The 19,428-nt window shown below is 44.6% G+C and overlaps 1 protein-coding gene across 1 annotated transcript in view; it reads right to left on the bottom strand.

Moving 5' to 3' along the window:
* The window catches only part of CALCRL (calcitonin receptor like receptor), a 151,499-nt gene that overhangs the window by 49,716 nt on the left and 82,355 nt on the right, over positions 1-19,428 (bottom strand). Inside the window, exons 2-5 of the mRNA XM_029072267.2 lie at positions 14,209-14,300; positions 13,940-14,040; positions 12,377-12,451; positions 1,314-1,455 (exon numbers count right to left, since the gene is read on the bottom strand). Of these exons, the coding sequence (XP_028928100.1) occupies positions 1,314-1,455; positions 12,377-12,427 (193 nt within the window). The 5' untranslated portion in view covers positions 12,428-12,451; positions 13,940-14,040; positions 14,209-14,300. The remainder of the gene's footprint in view (positions 1-1,313; positions 1,456-12,376; positions 12,452-13,939; positions 14,041-14,208; positions 14,301-19,428) is intronic.

Raw genomic sequence — 19,428 nt, 5'->3', positions numbered from 1 at the left:
CAAAACATATCGCGAAAGCTCCAATGATTGAGTGTTGAGTTTTTCGATCAATAACAGTGAAAACTATAAAGACCCAATAGTATCGGTGATGACTCCACCATTTATCACTAGGTGACTTTGGGCAAGTCACTTAACGTCTCTGTGCCTCAGTCCCCTCACCTGTAAAATGGGGATTAAGACTGTGAGCCCCACAAGGGACAACCTGATTACCTTGTATCTACTCCTGCGCTTAGAACAATGCTTGGCACCTAGTAAGTGCTTAGCAAATACCCTCATTATTATTATATTCTGCTTAGTGTGGGATCTTATCATCTTGTGTCTGCCCTACCACTTAGTAGAGTGCTTGTTACACAGTAAGCACTTAATAAATACCACAATCATCCTTCTGAACTGGAACAGGGAACATGTCTACCAACTCTGTTATACTGAACTCTCCCAAGCCTTAGTACAGTGGTCTGCACACAGGAAGTGGTCAATAAATACAACTGACTGATTGACTGATTGCCTGTGGTCCACTGTCTGGTAATGTGTAATACTGGACTTTGGAAGCAGGGTGGGAGAATGATCGGAAACAATACAAGTTCATGTCCCACTAGAGGCAAAAAAAATAACTATCCAAGAGTTGTACGTAAACCGTTGGCTCTGATTTTCCTATTACTATACTGATGACTTGTTCTCAGTCCCATTCATTGATTCCTATGCTCTTCCTTCTCTTATTCACACTTGCGGATGAACCATAAGATTCTATTCTGGGCTCTTAACTTTTCTTGCTTTATACTCTATCTGTTGAGGAGCTCTTGGACTTATATGGTTTCAGCTAACATCTCAATAGGGATTACTGCTAAATCTACCTCACTAACCCTAACCTCTATCCCGCTGTACAATCGCTCCAGAACATCTCCACGTGGATGTCCCACTTGCACCCTAAATTAATACGTTCAAAGACAAAACACTCACTTGATTTCTAAACGTACTCTTCTGCCCAATTAACCCACTAGTAACCTCTGTGACTCAGAAATCGACAACCTTGGTGTCATATTTAGCTTTCTATTTTTTTTAAACCCTCACTTTCAATTTGCTGCTAAATCCTGCTGATTCTTTCTCACGGTTTTCTCAGAGGGGAAGAATATAAGGGATAAATCAGACTTTTAAAAATAAATCTATATGCAACGGGCCAGAAACATTAAGGCCAAAAATCTACTTTTATCCAAACATAAAAAATGGAAAATCATAGAGTTAAATATTATCTCTATTCTATAATAAGCCAACATTAAATACATTTTTCATTTTTTCAGGTTAATAGCCATCAATACCTTCTGTCTTCTGAGCTGGATCTTGCATAATTTTTTGATAACATTCATATTGAGCTGTCATAATTTTATTCCGTGTGACACCCAAATGATTTAAGTCTTCCATAAAAGTCTGTGCCTCTTCAGGTTCAGCAATGACACAGTGCTAAGGGGGAAAGGAGAAATTCAAAAAATGGTCATACATTGCATTATATTGATTTACTCTGTCCTGCATGGGTAAATGTAAAGCAGTATGGCTTAGTGGAAAGAGCACAGACTTGGGAGTCAGAGAATGTGGGTTCTAATCCTGCTCCACCACTTGTCTGCTGTGTGACCTTGACTTAACTTCTCTGTATCTCAGTTACCTCATCTGAGAAATGGGGATTAAGACAGTGTGCCCCACCTGGGACAACCTGATTACCCTTTATCTACCGCAGTGCTTAGTACAGTGCTTTGGACACAGTAAGCACTTACCAAGTATCATTATTATTTAGAGTGTTTTATTTTTAAATATGGAATATATATTTAGATCCTACTTTTAGCCATATATCATTTTGCCCTGTATTCATTGCCTATTCTGGTTGGTAGAGGAGAAATTATGATCATAATGTGTAAAATCCAATTGCTTCATGCTATCCATTTTGTGCCAGCTGGACCGGCTTCAGATGATAAACAAAGTAAGCTATCATCTTAGGGCACCGGGCAGAGAGGGTGGGATTACCTGGGTCTGCTCAAAGATGATAGACAGAACTTCATAATTCTGGTGTACAGCTTGCCTTTATCCAACATTGTGACAATGTGGTTCCTTTCAAGGATGATGGCCTCACTGCCTTTCTCAAATACGGTCACACCGAGAGCTTCTCTGAAAGATGGTAAACTTGACTACCCTTTTCAAAAATGGTGGCTGTGAGATTTCATCGAAAGGTGGTGGTACCACAGCCTTTCACAAAGTAGTGACAAAATGGAATGGATCCTTTAGTGGGGAGTATATTGGGATTTTCAAACTGAAGTTCCAATGGCTTTGGGTTGAAAGGCTGAGGCATGGCTTTGGAGGCACTGAGGGAAAGCGCTCTTTCACACAATGTTGTGCGCCACATTACGTGGTGGATCACTCCAAATTTGACTTGTGTATGGAATGTGGGCTGAAATTCAAAAAACCTGGGAAAACAGGACATGGGACATTCTCTGGGAAACAGAAGTATTGAAGAGAAGAGTGATTTAAAAGTGAGACTGAGATCCATCACCACATAAAGATTGTGGGCAGAAAAATTCTCACGTGAGCTATGGTGATCTCAGTCAGCTTATTTAAGAGACAATAGCCAAGAGTCTGGGAAAATTGAGGTGTCAAAAAATCTAAGTAGCAAAGAGGCAGTTATGAACATCAATAATTGTCAACTCCTTGTGGGTAGGATCACACCTACCAACTCTGTTGTAATAATAATGTTGGTATTTATTAAGCACTTACTATGTGCAGAGCACTGTTCTAAGTGCTGGGGTAGACACGGTAATCAGATTGTCCCATGCGAGGCTCACAGTCTTAATCCCCATTTTACAGATGAGGGAACTGAGGCACAGAGAAGTTAAGTGACTTGCCCACAGTCACACAGCTGCTGACAAGTTGTGTTATTGTACTTTCTCAAACACTTTACCAAACACTTAGAACAATGCTTTACATACAGTTAGCACTCGGTAAATACCACTTACTGATTGACTGACTGAACTCTCATAGACTCCTGGGTGATCAGAGAGAATTAGATTAGAGGAGGACTTGGAAAGAGGTCAGTGAACTAGCCAGCAAAAAGAAAGGGGGAAAAGGTATTTAAAATGAAACAGAAAAATGGAATCTCAACTCGACAGCATATGACAGGACAAGGCATCAGATAAAGAACTTGACCTCCCTCAGGTCTTTGTGTGGGAAGGATCCAGTGTGTATGCATGATGTACGTCGAGAGAGTGAATAACTGAAAATGGACTCAACCACGATGTGGTTAACCTCCGATGGTTATCCATTATCCTCCTTGTTAAGCAAAAGCCGCCTGACCATTGGTAACATAGTTCCAAACCAATGTTCTCCTAATTTACAAGTCTTCTTCACAGCTTTGACTCTACAGTCGTCCCAAGAAAACCTTCTCACTGTCCCTGGATCTCATCTCTCCTGCTTCCAGCCCCTTGCTTTTGCTTTCCTCTGACCCGGAGCTTCTTTCCCCTTCAATTCTGCAAATTCTCTACCTAAAATCCCTCCTCTTCCAGAAAGTGTTCCCCTGGGATAGGGCTTCTCTCCAAGATGTATTCTCCCAATTACGATGAGGGTTAAATCTTCACCGCCCCCTCCCCAGCTCAGACTGAGCTCCAAGTGGGACAGGAACTGTGGCCAACCTGATTAACCTGTATCTACCCCTGCACTTAGAATCGCTCATCCCTCCCGTTCGCCTCACCCCTAACCCTCAAAGACAGGTGGGCAGCCAAATGGGTGGCCTTTGACTTCATCACCTTCTGGCCAGGGGGTCCATGAGGGGGGAGCAGTGCAGGGTCAGGATGACCCTGACCACTGCCCTGTCCCTATGCGCTAGGAGGCTGAACACACTCCTTGTCATTCATTCATTCAATCATATTTATTGAGCACTTGCTGTGTGCAGAGCACTGTACTAAGCACTTGGGAAGATACAACAATTGTATATGTGTCTGTAGACACATTCCCTGCGCACAACAAGCTTACAGTCTAGAGTGGGAAGACAGGCATCAATACAAATAAATGAATTACATGTATAAGCATAAGTGCTGTGGGGCTGGGGGAAGAACAAGGGGAGCAAGTCAGGGCAACACAGAAGGGAGTGGGAGAAGAAGAAAGGGGGGACCTAGTCTGAGAAGGTCTCTGAAAAGCTTTGAAGTGGGGGAGTGTAACTCTCAGATTTGAGGGGGGCGGGCATTCCAGGTCAGAGGCAGGACATGGGCCAGGGGTTGGCCTAAATGAGGCTCACACTCTTAATCCCCATTTTACAGATGTGTTAACTGAGGCCCAGAGAAATTAAGTACCATGTCCAAGGTCACTCCGCAGACATTTGGGGGAGCATCATTAGAAGCAGTGTGGCTCAGTGGAAAGAGCACGGGCTTTGGAGTCAGAGGTCATGAGTTCGAATCCCAGCTCTGCCACTTGTCAGCTGTGTGACCGTGGGCAAGTCACTTAACTTCTCTGTGCCTCAGTTACCTCATCTGTAAAATGGGGATTAAGACTGTGAGCCCCACGTGGGACAACCTGATTCCCCTGTGTCTACCCCAGCACTTAGAACAGAGCTCTGCACATAGTAAGCGCTTAACAAATACCAACATTATTATTATTATTAACCCACATCCTCCTGACTCCTAGGCCTGCGCTCTACTCACTAAGCCATGCTGCTTCTCTACCTGATCGACCTGATTAACCTGTATCTACCCCAGTGCTTAGCACATAGTAAATAAATATCACAGCTATTATTTTAGAGGTCCATTTTGAGGCTCTCTCTCTATATTCCTATGTAATCCCCAGCTTTAAGTAGCAAACTCATTCCCTGTCTCTTGCTTCTATCTCTGTTACCTATAGTCCCTTGATCATGCCCTCTCCCAGACTGGAACACCCATTCCCTTCAAATCCCCCAGAAGACAGCAACCCCCAGCTTCAAAACCCTCTTTTTACAGGCTTCGTCTAGGTATTGAAGCATGGTGGAGGGTGGGAGTGTATAGAATGAACAGATTCCGGTGTTGTGTGCCTGGTGATGAGGTGTGTCAGGTGGCAGTGATGGAAAGTGGCTTCCTTTAGCGGATAGGCACCTAAGGATCGGACGGCTCTAGGCCATGCCTGGGCAGGGGTGGGAAACGATGAACCCACAGGGTTGCCAACGGCCCATGTGCTGTGGCCTGGGAATGGACAGCTTGGGCAGCTAGAGATGATCTCACCCATCTCCCTCCCTCCAGTAACTCCTTACTCCAGTACTTACTTCACTACGCTGAGGGGTTCACTTTTCTAAAAAATGTTCAGTCCACATTTTCAAAAAATCTTCAATGGTTGTCCATCTACCGCCACATCAAAGCAAAACTCCTTGCCATTGGGTTTAGGGAGCTTAATCAACTCTCCCCCTCCTACCCTTTCTTGTTGATTTCTTACTACAACCCAGGCCACACATTTGCTCCTTTACTGCGGACCCACTCTCTGTATTTCAATCTCATCTGTTCCACCACAATGACCCATTGCCCACATCCTTTATGGGGCCTGGAACTCTCTCCCATTTCATATCAAACCGTCCATCCCTCTCCCCACGCTGAAAATCCTCCTAAAATCATATTTCCAATAAGAAACAATCACTGACTAAGCCCTCATTTCTCCTGATTACCATCCCCTCTGCATCACCTATGCACTGGGCTGTGTACTTCAAGCCCTTTGATACTCACTCCAGATGCACAGCACTTATGTGCATATCCTTATACTCGCCTATTTTCCCGAGTTGTATTTAACTGTAATGTCTACCCCTGTAGGCCGTAAGCTTCTTGTGGGGTGGGATCATGTCTGCCAACTCTATTATAGTGTACTTTTCCCAGCTCTTAGAACAGTGTTTACAGTAGTAAGTACTCATTAAATACGATTGAGTATCTCTCCAACATAATCTCTTGCTCAAGCCCTCCCTGCCTGCAACTCTCTCCCACTTTACATCTGGCAGACCACCTTCCCATCCTCCCGGCTCCCTCCATCTTTAAGGTCCTTTTGAAATCACATCTCTGTCAGGAGGCCTTCCCTTCTTAGACTCCCATCTCCCGACCTTACAGTACCTCCAACTTCTATTTCTTATGGTATTTGTTATTTATTTATTTACCTATTTACTTATATTGATGTCTATCTCCCCCTCTAGATTATGAGCTCATTGTGGACAAGAACGTGTCTGTTTGTTGTTATACTGTACTCTCCAGAGTGCTTAGTACAGTACTTTGCACATAGTCAGCGCTAAATAAATGGATGAATGAATGAAAGTATTTGTTAAGTGCTCACTATGTGCCAGGCAGTGGGATAGATACAAGTTAATCAGGTTGGGCACAGTCCATGTCCCATATGGGACTCACAGTCTTAATCCCCATTTTACAAATGAGGTAACTGGGACACAGAGAAGTTAACTGACTTCCCCATGGTCAAAAGCAGGCAAGTGGCAGAGCCGGAATTAGAATACAGGTGCTTCTGATTCCAAGGCCCATGCTCCTAATTCAGTACCTGTGCACCACTTAATTGCTTGGGTACTTCCTGCCCTCCTACTTTCCTCCAGCACCCTACTCTAGAGAAGCAGCGTGGCTCAGTGGAAAGAGCATGGGCTTGGGAGTCAGAGGTCATAAATTCAAATCCCAGCTCTGCCACTTGGCAGCGGTATGACTGTGGACAAGTCACTTAACTTCTCTGGGCTGCAGTTCCCTCATCTGTAAAATGAGGATTAACTGTGAGCCTCACGTGGGACAACCCGATTCCCCTGTGTCTACCCCAGCACTTAGAACAGTGCTTGGCACATAGTAAGTGCTTAACAAATACCAACATTATTATTATTAGTCTATTATTTTCTCCTGTCTATAATTTATTTTCATTCAATCATATTAATTGAGTGCTTACCTTGTACAGAGCACTGTACTGAGAGCTTGGAAAGTCCACTTTGGCAACAAATAGAGACAATCCCTGCCCAGCAATGGGCTCATTTTTGCACTATTTTATTGTGTCTTACTGTACCATGTTGCTATATTAGCGATTTTGCTTGTTATTGTTTATTGTCATCGGTGCTGCCACCCACCTCTCTGGCCCAACCAGCCGCCTGACTTTGAGTTTGATCAGGTCGGCCCTTAATCGAGCCTACCCCCCGACCCTGGTCATCGCCCGCTTATTAACACTACTGTATTGTATCATACTGCATCATGGTGCTATATTACCGATTTCGTTTGTTACTGTTTATCGTTGTCAGTGCTGCCACCCACCTCTCTGGCCTCACCATGTCCCTCCTCCCCCCCTCCTCCCTCCCGCCCCTTCCTATCCTCCCCTTCCCCTTCCCCTCTCTCGCTCAGCTCTTTCCCGCTCTCTCCTCTGCCTCCTCCCCCCTCCCTCCCCTGCCCTAGAACCCCACTTTACCAGCGCTACCCCTCTTCCCCCTCCCCCTACTCTCCCCCCCCACCAAACCACCTCCTCACCTCCTCCCCCCTTCTTCCTTCCCCACCCACGCCCCATCCCAGTCCTCCTGTCCCACCGCTACCCCTCATCCCCCTCTCCCCGTCCAGGGCCCCGCCACCTCCTTCCCATCCAAACCCTCCCCTCCCCTCGCCCTTTCCCCCTCCCCCCCTGCACCCACAGCTACTTTCAAGTGTGGCCTCTGGAACCCCCGCTCTATTACAGGTAAGCTACCTTTCATCCATGACCTTTTCCTATCCCGCTCTCTCCTCCTCCTCGCCCTTTCGGAAACGTGGCTCTCTCCCGAAGACACGGTCTCCGCCGCCGCTCTCTCCAGCGGAGGCCTCTCCTTCTCCCACTCCCCCAGACTCACCGGTAAGGGAGCAGGCGTCGGCTTCCTCCTCTAACTCCGTTGCCGCTTCCGCACTATCTCTCCTCCCCCCTCCCTCTCCTTCCCCTCCTTCGAAGCCCATATCATTCGCCTCTACCACCCCCTCCAGATACTTGTCGTTGTCATCTACCGACCTCCCGGTCCCACCTCCGACTTCTTCAACCACCTAGACCCCTTTCTCACCTTCCTTCTCTCCTTCTCTCTGCCCACTCTGATCCTCGGAGATTTCAACATCCATATGGATGTACCCGATGACTCCTCTGCCGCCCGCCTGCTATCCCTCCTCGACTCTGCCGACCTCCTCCTCCACCATACCGTGCCCACTCACCGACTCTGTCACATCCTCGATCTCGTCATCTCCTACCGCTGCACTATCTCCTCACTCACCAACTCTGAAATCCCTCTCTCTGACCATAACCTTCTCACCTGCCTCATCTCTCACACTACCTCCCCCTGCAAATCTTCGCTAATGCCCCACAGAGACCTCCGCTCTCTCGATCCCATCCATCTTTCCAAAAGCATCTCTCCTCACCTTGCCGCCCTGTCCTCACTTCCCATTCTCGATGATCAGGTCTCCGCTCTCAACTCCACCCTCTCTACTCATCTCAACTCTCTTGCTCCTCTTTCCCTCTGCCGCTCTCGCTCCACTAACCCACAGCCCTGGATCACCTCCTCCGTCCGCCTCCTATGCTCCTATGCTCGAGCTGCCGAGCGCTCCTGGCGAAAGTCCAAGCACCAAGCCGAGCTCACACACTTCAAATTTTCCTTTGTGCCTTAACTCTGCCCTCTCCTCTGCCAGGCAAAACTTCTTCTCCTCCCTCATCGACACCCATGCCCGTCACCCCCGCCGATTGTTCCGGACCTTTAACTCTCTCCTTAGGCCCCCTGTTCCTCCCCCTCCCCCATCTCTCACCCCCAATGATCTGCCACCTATTTCCTCACGAAAATCAACACGATCAGGTCTGAGCTCCCCAAAGTCACCCCTCTGCCTCTCCCCTCCCCCCCACCAACCTTCTCCCCTACTTTTCCATCCTTCCCTGCAGTATCCTCAGAGGAGATCTCCTCCCTCCTCGCAAGTGCCACCCCCTCCACCTGTGCCTCAGACCCCATTCCCTCTCACCTTATTAAAACCATCGCCCCTGCCCTCCTCCCTTCCTTAACTTCTATTTTTAACCACTCAATCTCCAATGGCTCCTTCCCCTCTGCCTTCAAACATGCCCACGTCTCCCCCATCCTAAAAAAAACCCGCTCTTGACCCCACTTCCCCCTCCAGTTATCACCCTATCTCCCTACTACCCTTCCTTTCCAAAATCCTAGAACAAGTCGTCTACAATCGCTGCTTAGAATTCCTTAACTCCCATTCTCTCCTAGACCCCCTCCAATCTGGCTTCCGTCCCCTCCACTCTACCGAGACTGCTCTCTCTAAGGTCACCCATGACCTCCTTCTTGCCAAATCCAATGGCTCCTACTCCATTCTAATCTTCCTTGACCTCTCTGCTGCCTGACACTGTCGACCATCCCCTCCTCCTCCATACCTTATCTCACCTTGGCTTCACGGACTCCGTCCTCTCCCGGTTCTCCTCTTATCTCTCTGGCCGGTCATTGTCGGTCTCCTTCGCTGGCGCCTCCTCCCCCTCCCATCCTTTAACTGTTGGAGTTCCTCAAGGGTCAGTTCTTGGCCCTCTTCTGTTCTCCATTTACACTCACTCCCTCGGTGAACTCATTCACTCTCACGGCTTTGACTACCATTTCTACGCAGATGACACGCAGATCTACATCTCCTCCCTTGTCCTCTCCCCCTCCCTTCAAGCTCGCATCTCCTCCTGCCTCCGGGACGTCTCCACCTGGATGTCGGCCCGCCACCTAAAACTCAACATGAGCAAGACTGAGCTCCTCATCTTCCCTCCCAAACCCGGTCCTCTCCCAGACTTCTCTATCACCGTGGATGGCACGACCATCCTTCCCGTCTCTCGGGCCCGCAATCTCGGTGTCATCCTTGACTCGTCTCTCTCGTTCACCCCACACATCCTATCCGTTACCGAGACCTGCCAGTTTCACCTTTACAATATCGCCAAGATCCACCCTTTCCTCTCCACCCAAACGGCTACCTTACTGTTACGGGCTCTCGTTATATCCCGGCTAGACTACTGTGTCAGCCCTCTCTCTGATCTCCCTTCCTCCTCTCTCGCCCCACTCCAGTCTATTCTTCACTCCGCTGCCCGGCTCATCTTCCTGCAGAAATGATCTGGGCATGTCACTCCCCTTCTTAAACACCTCCAGTGGTTGCCTATCAACCTCCGCTCCAAACAAAAACTCCTCACTTTAGGCTTCAAGGCTATACATCACCTTACCCCTTCCTACCTCTCCTCCCTTCTCTCTTTCTACTGCCCACCCTGCACGCTCCGCTCCTCTGCTGCCCACCTCCTCACCGTCCCTTGGTCTCGCCTATCCCGCCGTCGACCCCTAGGCCACGTCCTCCCGCGGTCCTGGAACGCTCTCCCTCCTCACCTCCACCAAACTAATTCTCTTCCCCTCTTCAAAACCTTACTTAAAACTCACCTCCTCAAAGAGGCCTTCCCAGACTGAGCTCCCCTTCTTCCTCTACTCCCTCTACCACCCCCCTTCACCTCTCCGCAGCTTAACCCTCTTTTCCCCCCATTTCCCTCTGCTCCTCCCCCTCTCCCTTCCCATCCCCTCAGCACTGCACTCGTCTGCTCAACTGTATATATTTTCATTACCCTATTCATTTTGTTAACCAATTGTACATCGCCTTGATTCTATTTAGTTGCCATTGTTTTTACAAGATGTTCTTCCCCTTGACTCTATTTATTACCATTGCTCTTGTTTGTCTGTCTCCCCCGATTAGACTGTAAGCCCGTCAAACGGCAGGGACTGTCTCTATCTGTTGCCGACTTGTTCATTCCAAGCGCTTAGTACAGTGCTCTGCACATAGTAAGCACTCAATAAATACTATTGAATGAATGAATGAATGCTTCCCCCACAAGACTGTAGGATCCTTGAGGGAAAAGATCAAGTGGACTAATGTTACCATATTCTCCCAGGAATCAAGTAGGGTTCTCTGAAGAAAGAATTTAATTCTTAATATTATTGATTGCTTGACTGACTTAATTCTTAGATTGGGAACCCCTTGGGAACTAGGGCCTCAGTCTAATTCTCCCCCTTGTTTTGTATCGTGCCTTGCACAGTACCAAGATAGATTAGATACATTTAGAGAAGCAGCAGGGCTTAGTGGATAGAGCAGGGACCTGGAAGTCAGAAGGTTCTAATCTTGACTCCGCCACATTTCTGCTGTGTGACCTTGGACAAGTCACAACTTCTTGGGCCCTCAGTTACCTCATCTGTAAAATGGAGATTAAGAGTGTGAGTCACATGTGGGACTCACCCCATTCTAGATTGTGACCCTATTGTTGGGTAGGAATTGTCTCTATTTGTTGCCAAATTTTAATTTCCAAGCGCTTAGTACAGTGCTCTGCACACAGTAAGTTCTCAATAAATAAGATTGAATGAATGAATGAATGAATGAATGAATGAATGAATGACTGGGACTGGTCGGACCTGAACTCTTCCAGGGCTTAGAACAATGCTTGGCTCATAGTAAGCACTTAACAAGTACCATAGTTAGACACTTAATAAATACATTTACTACTAAGTCTTCAATCTAAAAGGTAATGACAAATTCATCTTTTTTGCCTGTCTGCAACAGCATTATTTCACTGAGACCTTCTTCCAACTCCCCATTTCCCTCAGCATGTGAGTCTATTATCCCCAAAGATTACCTTTGAACTCAACCTCTGCTTTACTCTCTCCTCCTCTCCTCATCCCTCTTCCTCCCCTCCCTCCATTCAACTATAATTTGTTTTTTTTTAACTCAAAATCCTCAATTTTGGAAAACTAAGAAACCTGAAGTTATAGGCCAGACCACCCCCTAATTAGGACACACCCTAATTAGGATCTAGGGATTTGGGGGGAGCAAGCTGAGGGCCAGAGGTTATTTTCTCAGTCTGCCCCTGCATTGCAAAGGTTGAGATGGTTTGAATTGGGGTTTCTGGTTTGCTTTAGTTTTGTTTGGTTATTTCCACCCTGTGGTCTAAACATCCACCCTTTTGGACTGTGAGCTTAATGTGGGCCAGAGGCGGTTTATGTACTCATCCCCTTCTACTGTTTCCAACCCTTAGAACGGTGCTCTTCATATTGCAAAATTAGTGTTGTTTTTGATTGATCGATTAATTGTTTCTGACAACTCTCCACTCTCCTCAGAAAGCCTGTCATAAATAATAGAGTGTCAGCAGATGACACAAATTCTATTTCAAACTGTTCTGTTCTCCTTTCACTCCTTTCTCCTTAAGTGTTTTTTTCTGGGTGATTCAGAATTTACACTCAATTGAAAAAGAAATCTTTTTCACTGTAGCCCATGTTTTTCAGTTGCTGTTAACGGGGCCACAGTACTGCAGATGTTCCAGGCCTTCATGAAGAAAATGCAAATAGGTAGAAAAGGAAAACAATGGTGATACTTACTCTAAGAACGGGCAAGAGAAGAAGAGAATAAAACATCCCGTTTTTCCTCATTATAAAAGGGGTCCCAAAGTCAAGCTGCAATAAAGAAAAGTGAAAAGTAAAAAACATCTTAGTAATTTAGTAATGTTCTCATTAGTGAAATAACCATTTTATGAAGCAAGAGCTAACCTGAAGGTATATGCAAGCCTGTTCCTCAGTTTGCCTCTTAAGGCACATCAGAGGAGAAGGTAAGGTGAAATGGGAGTGTTATGAAGTCCACCAATGATTGCCATATAAAGGTTGGGGAGAGTTGTGTCAGGGGGAGAAACAAGAGATCCATCTCCCCCCACCCCTCCCCGCCCCTCCTGACCCAAGTCCACCTGAAATAAACCTACAACTGGCTTATGAGAGTGTGTTCTCCTGTGGGCCGAAGACTAGATTTGGGACTATATATCCAAATTTTGTACCGCTTTATATGCACAGATTGTTCTATTAATCACACATAGACATAAAATCACCTTGACACTGCGGAGCTCGGGCTAGGAGTTTGCTTAGCTCTGCTTTGTTGGATTTATATTTTTCTCCAAAAAGAATTTTTCAGTCTCAGAAGTGTTTCAAGAGATCAAAAGGGCAAATTTTTTGAGTTTCCCTGTCAAAATTAATATATCTACATAGAAGAAAGAATACACGCTTTCTATAGTTAGCCTGCACTCCAGAGCTTTACTTGTTCCAAGGACGGACAAGTCTCAAAAAAGTTTGAATAGTAAGGAAACGATATGCTCACTTGAGTGAAAAATGACACTTACATGGTTACATACAGTATTTATTTTGTTGCCTGGCTCTCCCACCGGACTATTATCTCTTTGAGGGCATGGATCAGATCTCCCAAGAGCATCGCACTCTCCCAAGCACCTAATACAGTGTTCTCAACACAACAAGCGTTCAGTATATTCCCTTGACTGACTGATGTAGCTAGGAGACCACAGATGGATTTCCTTCAGTTTCAGCAACGAAGTGAACTAGTTTATATTCAGCTTTTATTTTTGTCCCTTTTATGAAGCTTAAATGTTATGGATATAGTTACCACTTCTATCTGCAGAGGGAAAAATAATCCTTTGTTTTTAATATATCTTTTTTATAATAATAATAATGTTGGTATTTGTTAAGTGCTTACTATGTGCTGAGCACTGTTCTAAGTGCTGGGGTAGATACAGGGTAATCAGGTTGTCCTACGTGAGGCTCACAGTCTTAATCTCCATTTTTCAGATGAGGTAACTGAGGCACAGAGCAGTTAAGTGACTTGCCCAAAGTCACACAGCTGACAGGTGGCAGAGTCAGGATTAGAACCCATGACTTCTGACTCCTAAGCCCAAGTTCTTTCCATTGAGCCATGCTGCTTCTCTGTTTAAACTAGCTAAAGATCATATTCCCTTTTTTGCAACATTATTGATGTCTTGAGGAAGAGAAGGCAGGAGATTTTTTGCTCTTATTTTTTACTTTTCCCCACTAACACCTTGCTTATCATCCTTGAGAAACGGAAAATTAACACACAGGCACTAACCACTAAAATGATCACTAACGCACCTAGATGTAGATCTGTGATTGAGGCCGCCGTCCAATAAGGAAAGTCTTTGTCCCTTAGCTCTAGTCAGCCTAGGTGATCTTCAAATAGAGGGCAAGCTAACCTAAAGAAGACAGGAAACATTGTATTATCTCTTAAAGCAAGAAAATGGAATCCTGCTGCAAAAGGGGAAAAAAATGAATCAATGTTTTTTCAATTTAATGTTTAATAGAATGATATTTTCTTTATGATTGAATTATTTCAGAATAAAATCTAGTTTGCTAAGGCTTACATGCAAAGATGTCTGCAGACTCAAACCACATTTTTCCCCTTGGACATACTTGCTGATGCCTTGAAGATGTTTTCTTAGTCAGTAGTCATAACCTGAAATGAAATGAATGATGAGAGTAAACAGATAGATATTATTTTCATTACTATGGAATATTTTCATGAGAAGCTGATAATCTTAATGCAGAGAGAAACATAATATTGTAAATATAGTAAACGTCTGTTGTCATTTTATATGAATTATAGTATTTAAAAATATGAAGACAATAAAATTAGTTTACAGAACCAATAGCCTTTCTGACCTCCCTTCAGGAGTTGATTGGCTTTGACTCTATTACAAACAATATTTAAATGTATGAAGAAAAGAGAAAAAAAAGGAAAACATTTATATCATTGAATGGAGGTACCGATGTCATCATATGACTTTCTATATTGAAGAAAAAATAGTATTTCAGGAGGAGTATTTACTCACATCAACCTTATTGAAGCATACACACCATTTTACAGGCAGTTTGTATAAAAGTTCTTTCAATGATAGCCACAGAAAATCTGGGAAATATAATGTTTATAGGTATCATGGATAATTTATCAGTGAAATCTGTGCTTAATTTTTACCTTTTTGCCCTAATAGAACCACATTTAGATATGTGGTCTTTATAACATTAAAAAAAATACGTTATTATCTTAATACATCTGTATACTGCCTGGAATGTTTTCATGCGTATGGTAATTTTATTTCAATACTGAGGGAGGATTACTTAAAAATTCATCTTATATAAGTTCATGATAGTGATAACATTTTTAATATCCCTCCAGATTTGAATATCTAACACCTTTATTCTTTTCATCTGAATTATGTTCCACAGTAGAATGTTTCCTTCAACTTCCGGCCCTTTCTTCTTACGGGCTCTGTTTCCAAATAGCATTCCCAGATATATGATACTGCTTTCTAGTATCTTAAGGACATCGCCAAGTAGTGTGATGGAGGCGAGAGTGGGCGTGCGAAGGGGAGAGGCTAGAGAAAGATGAGCCAGGGGAGCTTGGGACAAGAGAGGTGGCTGGACCAGTGAGAGACCAGCTTCATTGTTCATTATTGTGCTTTTCATTTCTTGTTTCTGCTTGCGCCTTGGTTTGCACAGAAAAGTGAAAATGACTGCTCCACCCTTGCTTTCCTGATCTCTTACTACAACCCAGCCTGCACACTTTGCTCCTCTAATATCAACCTACTCTCTATGCCACTTTCTCACCTACCTCACTGCTGACTTGCCCACATTCTCCCTCTGGCCCAGAATCCCCTCCTGCTTCACAGCTGACACACCATCTCTCTTCCTTTCCTCACTGTCTTCTTAAAATCACATCTCCTTCAAGAAACCTGACCTAAGCCCTCATTTCCTCTACCTGCCCACTTCTCTGAGTTAATAATAATAATGTTGGTATTTGTTAAGCACTTACTATGTGCCAAGCACTGTTCTAAGCGCTGGTGTAGATACAGGGTCATCAGGTTGTCCCACGTGAGGCTCACAGTCTTAATCCCCATTTTTACAGATGAGGGAACTGAGGCACCGAGAAGTTAAGTCACACAGCTGACAGGTGGCAGGGCCGGGATTCAAACCTGTGACCTCTGACTCCCAAGCCCTGACTCGTTCCACTGAACCACACTGCTTCTCTGAAAGAAATCTACCCTGGCTAAGCCCTCATTTCCTCTACCTGCCGAGTACTTTGAGTTAATAATAATAATGTTGGTATTTAAGTGCTTGCTATGTGCCAAGCACTGTTCTAAGTGCTGAGGTAGATACCAGGTAATCAGGTCGTCCCTGTAGGGCTCACAGTCTTCATCCCCACTTTACAGATGAGGTAACTGAGGCAGAGAGAAGTTAAGTGGCTTGCCCAAGGTCACACAGCTGACAGTGGCAGAGCTGGAATTTGAACCCATGACCTCTGACTCCCAAGCCCGTGCTCTTTCCAGTAAGCCACAGTGCTTCTCAATGGAATCCAATCTGCACCCTTTAAGCACTTGATAGTCGCCCCCTCACTCAGCCCATAGCCCTAATGTACATAAGTACATAAGTACATGCTGGGAAGCAGCGTGGCTCAGTGGAAAGAGCCTGGGCTTCGGAGTCAGAGGTCATGGGTTCGACTCCCGGCTCTGCCACTTGTCAGCTGTGTGACTGTGGGCAAGTCACTTAACTTCTCTGTGCCTCAGTTCCCTCATCTGTAAAATGGGGATGAAGACTGTGAGCCTCACATGGGACAACCTGATTACCCTGTATCTACCCCAGCGCTTAGAACAGTGCTCTGAATATAGTAAGCACTTAACAAATGCCAACATTATTATTATAAGTCTTTCACTCCACCATTTACCATACCTGTAATTTATTTTAATGTCTGTCTCCCCCTCTAGACTGCAAGGCATGAACTGTGTCAACCAATTCTACTGTTTTGTACTTTCCCCAGTACAGAGCTCTCACACAGTAAGCGCTCAGCACACAGTAAGCGCTCAGTAAATACACTGATTGATAGATTCTGAGTGATTATTCTCAATGATGGAATGTCAAATGGATGACTGCACCGAGGTTACTGCTGCTGCTGAAGTCTCAGAGATGTTCCTCTCTGTGACCACAAATTACACCTGTTCTTCTGACAAGTCATCTCACGGTCTTGGGCACAGGGGGATGAGATGAAAGAGGGTAGATGGCTCAGGGCAATGCATCGCCACTGATCAATCAATCAATCAATAACATTTTCTGAGCATCTACTCTGTGCCAAGTACTTGGGAAGGTAGAGTAGAATTAGGAGATGTGATTTCTGCTCCTGAGGAATTTAGATCTGGCAAAGGAGAGAGATGCTAAAATAAATTCTGGCTGGGTATAAATAGAAAAGGGTAATACGGATAAGCAGTGTGGCTCAGTGGAAAGAGCATGGGCTTAGGAGTCAGATGTCATGGGTTCCAATCCCGGATCTGCCACCTGTCAGCTGTGTGACTCTGGGCATGTCACTTCACTTCTCGGTGCCTCAGTTACCTCATCTGAAAAATGGGGATTAAGACTGTGAGCCTCACGTGGGACAACCTGATGACCCTGTATCTACCCCAGTGCTTAGAATAGTGCTCAGCACATAGTAAGCACTTAACAAATACCAACATTATTATTATTAATAAAAAGATATATTAAAAACAAAGGATTATTTTTCCCTCTGCAGATAGAAGTGGTAACTATATTCATAGCATTTAAGCTTCATAAAAGGGACAAGAATAAAAGCTGAGTGTAAACTAGTTCACTTCATTGCTGAAACTGAATGTAATCATCAGTAGTCTCCTAGCCACATCATTCAGGCAAGGAAATATACTGAATGTTTGTTGTGTTGAGAACACTGTATTAGGTGCTTGGGAGAGTGCGATGCTCTTGGTAGATCTGATCCATACTCTCAAAGAGATAGTCTGTGAGCCCCACGTCGGACAACCTGATTTCCCTGTATTGACTCCAGCGCTTAGAACAGTGCTCAGGACATAAGAAGCGCTTAACAAATACCAACATTGATTACGTTGACACCACTATGATCTGTGTATATATATATAGTTAGATATAGTTAGATATATCTGTATGTATATTATATATATCTAGACATATTGAGATCCATATGTACATATATATACATATATATCTATATTTCTTTATCTATATAGATCTATAGAGAAGCAGGTTGGCTTAGTGGAAAGGTCACGGGCTTGGGAGTCAGAGGTCATGGGTTCTAATTTTGACTCCAACACTTGTCTGCTGTGTGACCTTGGGCAAGTCATTTAACTTCTCTGTGCTTCAATTACCTCCTCTGTAAAATTGGGATTAAGACTGTGAGCCCCACAGGGAACAATCAGATTACCTTCTATCTATCGTGGCGCATAGAACAGTGCTTGGCACATAGAAAGGACTTAACAAATAACATCATTATTATTATTATTAGCATTTGGTATGCAAGCTATGTACATCATTGTTGTGGGAGGTTAATGTACCTAAGTGCTTAGGTGACAGAGAAGTGCTGATATACACACATATATATATACATAAATAAATATATATATATATACATACATATATGTATACTTATGTGTGTGTGTACATACACACACACACACACACACACACATACACACATCCGCCAAACTAACTCTCTTCCCGTCTTCAAAGCCCTACTGAGAGCTCACCTCCTCCAGGAGGCCTTTCCAGACTGAGCCCCCCTTTCCCTCTGTTCCTCCTCCCCTCCCCCTTCCCTCCCTCTGGTCTTCCCCTTTCCCCTCCCCTCAGCACTGTGCTCATTTGTATGTATTATTTATTACCCTATTTATTTTCTTAATGAGGTGTACATCCCCTTGATTCTATTTATCTTGATAATGTTGTCTTGTTTTTGTTTTGTTCAGTTTTGCTTTACTGTCTGTCTCCTCCGTTTAGACTTTGAGCCCGTCACTGGGCAGGGATGTTCTCTATCTGTTGCCTAATTTTACATTCCAAGCAGTTAGTACAGTGCTTTGCACAAAGTAAGCACTCAATTAATACTATTGAATGATTGAATTAATTTGTGTGTATATATATTAGATATATATACAGATATATATATACAGATGTATAGAGATCAGAGTGTCATCTTAACAAATATTTTTATATGTATACACACATACATATGCACACACACATACACACAAACACACATGTTTGGCAGAAAATACTGATTCATTCCCACACTGTTTTCACATATCACATATGTCTAGAAATACTTGCTGTGCTAGCCAGTGGGTCCCCTTCAGAATCTATCTCTGTTTTGGAACCTGTTTCTTGGCATCCCAATTTACATAGAATTTCTGATCAAGGACAACCACCTCTCTGTCACCTGCTTCCTGTCAGGCTGGTCTGGCCTTCACAGTGGTTTCTCACCAGTCCACTGCTATGCTGTATTGTTTGAGACTGTGCTTCCTTGCCTTCAGATCATCTACCTTGTTCATCCCCTATCTGTTTAGGTATCCTGCTTTCATCCATTTTGCTCAGCTCTGTTGCTCTGGTCATTGAGGAGGTGTCACTGTGGTCTAACCACATTCCAGGACATCATGTCCCACCCTCTGATGTTAAGTTCGGTTAATATGTAGCACTGATGGAACCACTGTAGGTGTCTTCTATAGTAAGTCCAGATCTCTTCTGCATCCAGGACTGGGCATCATACATACAGGATTGACCAACAT

This window comes from Ornithorhynchus anatinus, chromosome 9 (genome assembly GCF_004115215.2).
Source record: "Ornithorhynchus anatinus isolate Pmale09 chromosome 9, mOrnAna1.pri.v4, whole genome shotgun sequence".
Classification (NCBI taxonomy): domain Eukaryota; kingdom Metazoa; phylum Chordata; class Mammalia; order Monotremata; family Ornithorhynchidae; genus Ornithorhynchus; species Ornithorhynchus anatinus.
Note: the sequence above shows the minus strand (reverse complement) of the source record. Positions and strands in the feature narration are given on the sequence as shown.